At 60.2% G+C, this 1,978-nt stretch overlaps 1 protein-coding gene across 1 annotated transcript in view; it reads left to right on the top strand.

Annotated features, from left to right (window-relative positions):
- MVK (mevalonate kinase) overlaps window positions 1-1,978 on the top strand; it is a 19,144-nt gene that overhangs the window by 8,771 nt on the left and 8,395 nt on the right. Inside the window, exon 7 of the mRNA XM_010828657.1 lies at window positions 443-488. Coding sequence (XP_010826959.1) covers window positions 443-488 — 46 coding nt within the window. The remainder of the gene's footprint in view (window positions 1-442; window positions 489-1,978) is intronic.

The raw sequence follows: 1,978 nt of genomic DNA, 5'->3' as shown, positions 1-1,978 counted from the left end.
CCTCAGGGTTTCCCACCTTCCCGATCCAAATCTCTGGGGGTGGGCCAGGGCCTGGGAAGCTGTGGTTTCAGTGAGACCCCCACCCCCTTGGATGCAGAGGGTGCAGCTGCGGAACCACTGCCATGGGGGCTGCAGACCACACGAGTCGGGCTCCCCTCTGGGGAGGACGCCTGCTCACTGCAGCTGGATGCCCTCTGGCCCCACCTCCACCGCATCACCCTGCGGCCTGTCCAGGGAAGCCTGGGCGGAAGGAGGGACCCCCGGCCCTGGGCACGGGGCACCTCCACGCCCTCCTGGGCCTTTGGTCCTTGAAGCTGAGATGCCTCGTTACGGGGCTGAGTCTGTTATGGTGACACTCTGCCCCACCCCAATCCCACCCCTTTCCCAGGAGGCCCAGATACAGAGCTTTTCCTGTGACTAACCCACCCATTCTTCTCTTTAGGAGGAGCACTCCGATACCAGCAAGGGAAGATTTCATCTTTAAAGAGGTAATTCTGGGGGAGCTGCAGCTTCTGCATCTGGTGGGGGATGCATTTCTTTGTGAAAAGGGGGAGCCCCATTTCTTTGTAAAGGAACCCGGGGCAGGTGCCCCTGGGCATTCCCCTCCCGCATGTGGCCCCACAGGCCATGGGCATGAGGAAGCCTGCTCTTTCCTCTCCACTTTAGCTTTGAAGTTGGCGAGAGATCAGAGCGGGTGGTCAGGTGAGGCTGGGCCACCCCCCTTCCAGAATGCGGCTGTCCCCCAGACCCGCCTTCAGTTACCAGCTCATCTGCCAATCTATTTAGTAAACAAGGAGTGATCCCTTCTTGTGTTCCAGCTGACCCTCCCCTCGGACCCTTGGTATAAACATGGATTTCAGACATAGTTCTGGGTGGTTAGAGACAGACGTGCACACGTGAGCCACCAAAAGACTCCGTGGCAGTTGCCACAGTGATGGCACCACGTCTGAGCAGGACTGGAGCCCACAGGAGGCTCGTGGCAGGCCGAGCGGAGGGACGTTTGGCAACTTTCAGCCTGTTGTAGGTTTCCTTCCTTCCTCCTTCCAGACCCACTGGAATTACAGATGCGTGTATTCAATTCCAGTATCCTCTGTTCTGTTGGCTTGCAGTGTGGGACCGTCAGGGGTAAGGCGTGGGCCTGCGGCCAGGGGCGCAGGTGCCTCCTGGCTGTCCCCTGAGCCCTCCCCCATCAAATGGAGGCGGGGGAATGATGGTTGTCCCAGGGCCCTCTGCTGCCTTGCAGGGGCCTTTCCGCACTCTGAGGGTCCCGGGGCCTGCTCTCTCCTTCTGCAGCCAGGGTGGCCTTCTTGGCGGCCAGACAGCAGGTCCCAGACCTCTGCTGCCTCCAGTCAGGGTGCTGCATTCGGGGCTCAGGGGCCTGGCAGGCCGTGGTGTGGACCCCTTCTCTCTACACCTGTAGCTTCTTCTCACGCCTGCTCTGTCGGCTTCCAGAAGCCAGATCTGCCTTTCTGAGGGCTCCAGGTCAGCATTCCTTTAGCCTCAGCACTGTGGACATTTGGGGCTGGAAAATTCCTTGTGGGTGGACCGGTCCTGGGCAGCGTGGGATGTTTAGTAGCTTCCCTGGGCTCTGCCCACGAGAGGCCTGTAGCCCCTCCCCATCTCCAGTGCAACAATCAAAGATAGCTCCAGATGTTGTCACACGGCCCCTGGAGGGCAAGCCCCCGAGTGACAACCCCTGCACCACAGAGAGGAGGGAGCAGGGCCATTCAGGAGGGTGGAGTAGCTTCTTCTGGCTGCTTATGGAAGCGATGGCGGGGAGGAAATGGGAAGTCTGGCCCCCAGGGGTCGGTGGCTCTGCCGGGTGGCCTGAACCCGCATGTAGTGAGATCAGGAGCAAGGGTGGGAGGCTGAGTGTCTGGGCCCGGTCCACCCGCAGCCCACGGTCTCTCAGAGGAGACAGTCATGATGTCGATCTGAAACAAAGGTGTTCTTAGGGCTCTAAGTTGTTGGAGCTGAC

The sequence above is a fragment of the Bison bison genome, unplaced genomic scaffold (assembly GCF_000754665.1).
Source record: "Bison bison bison isolate TAMUID 2011002044 unplaced genomic scaffold, Bison_UMD1.0 scf7180017864495, whole genome shotgun sequence".
In the NCBI taxonomy this organism is placed as follows: Eukaryota; Metazoa; Chordata; class Mammalia; order Artiodactyla; family Bovidae; genus Bison; species Bison bison.
Note: the sequence above shows the minus strand (reverse complement) of the source record. Positions and strands in the feature narration are given on the sequence as shown.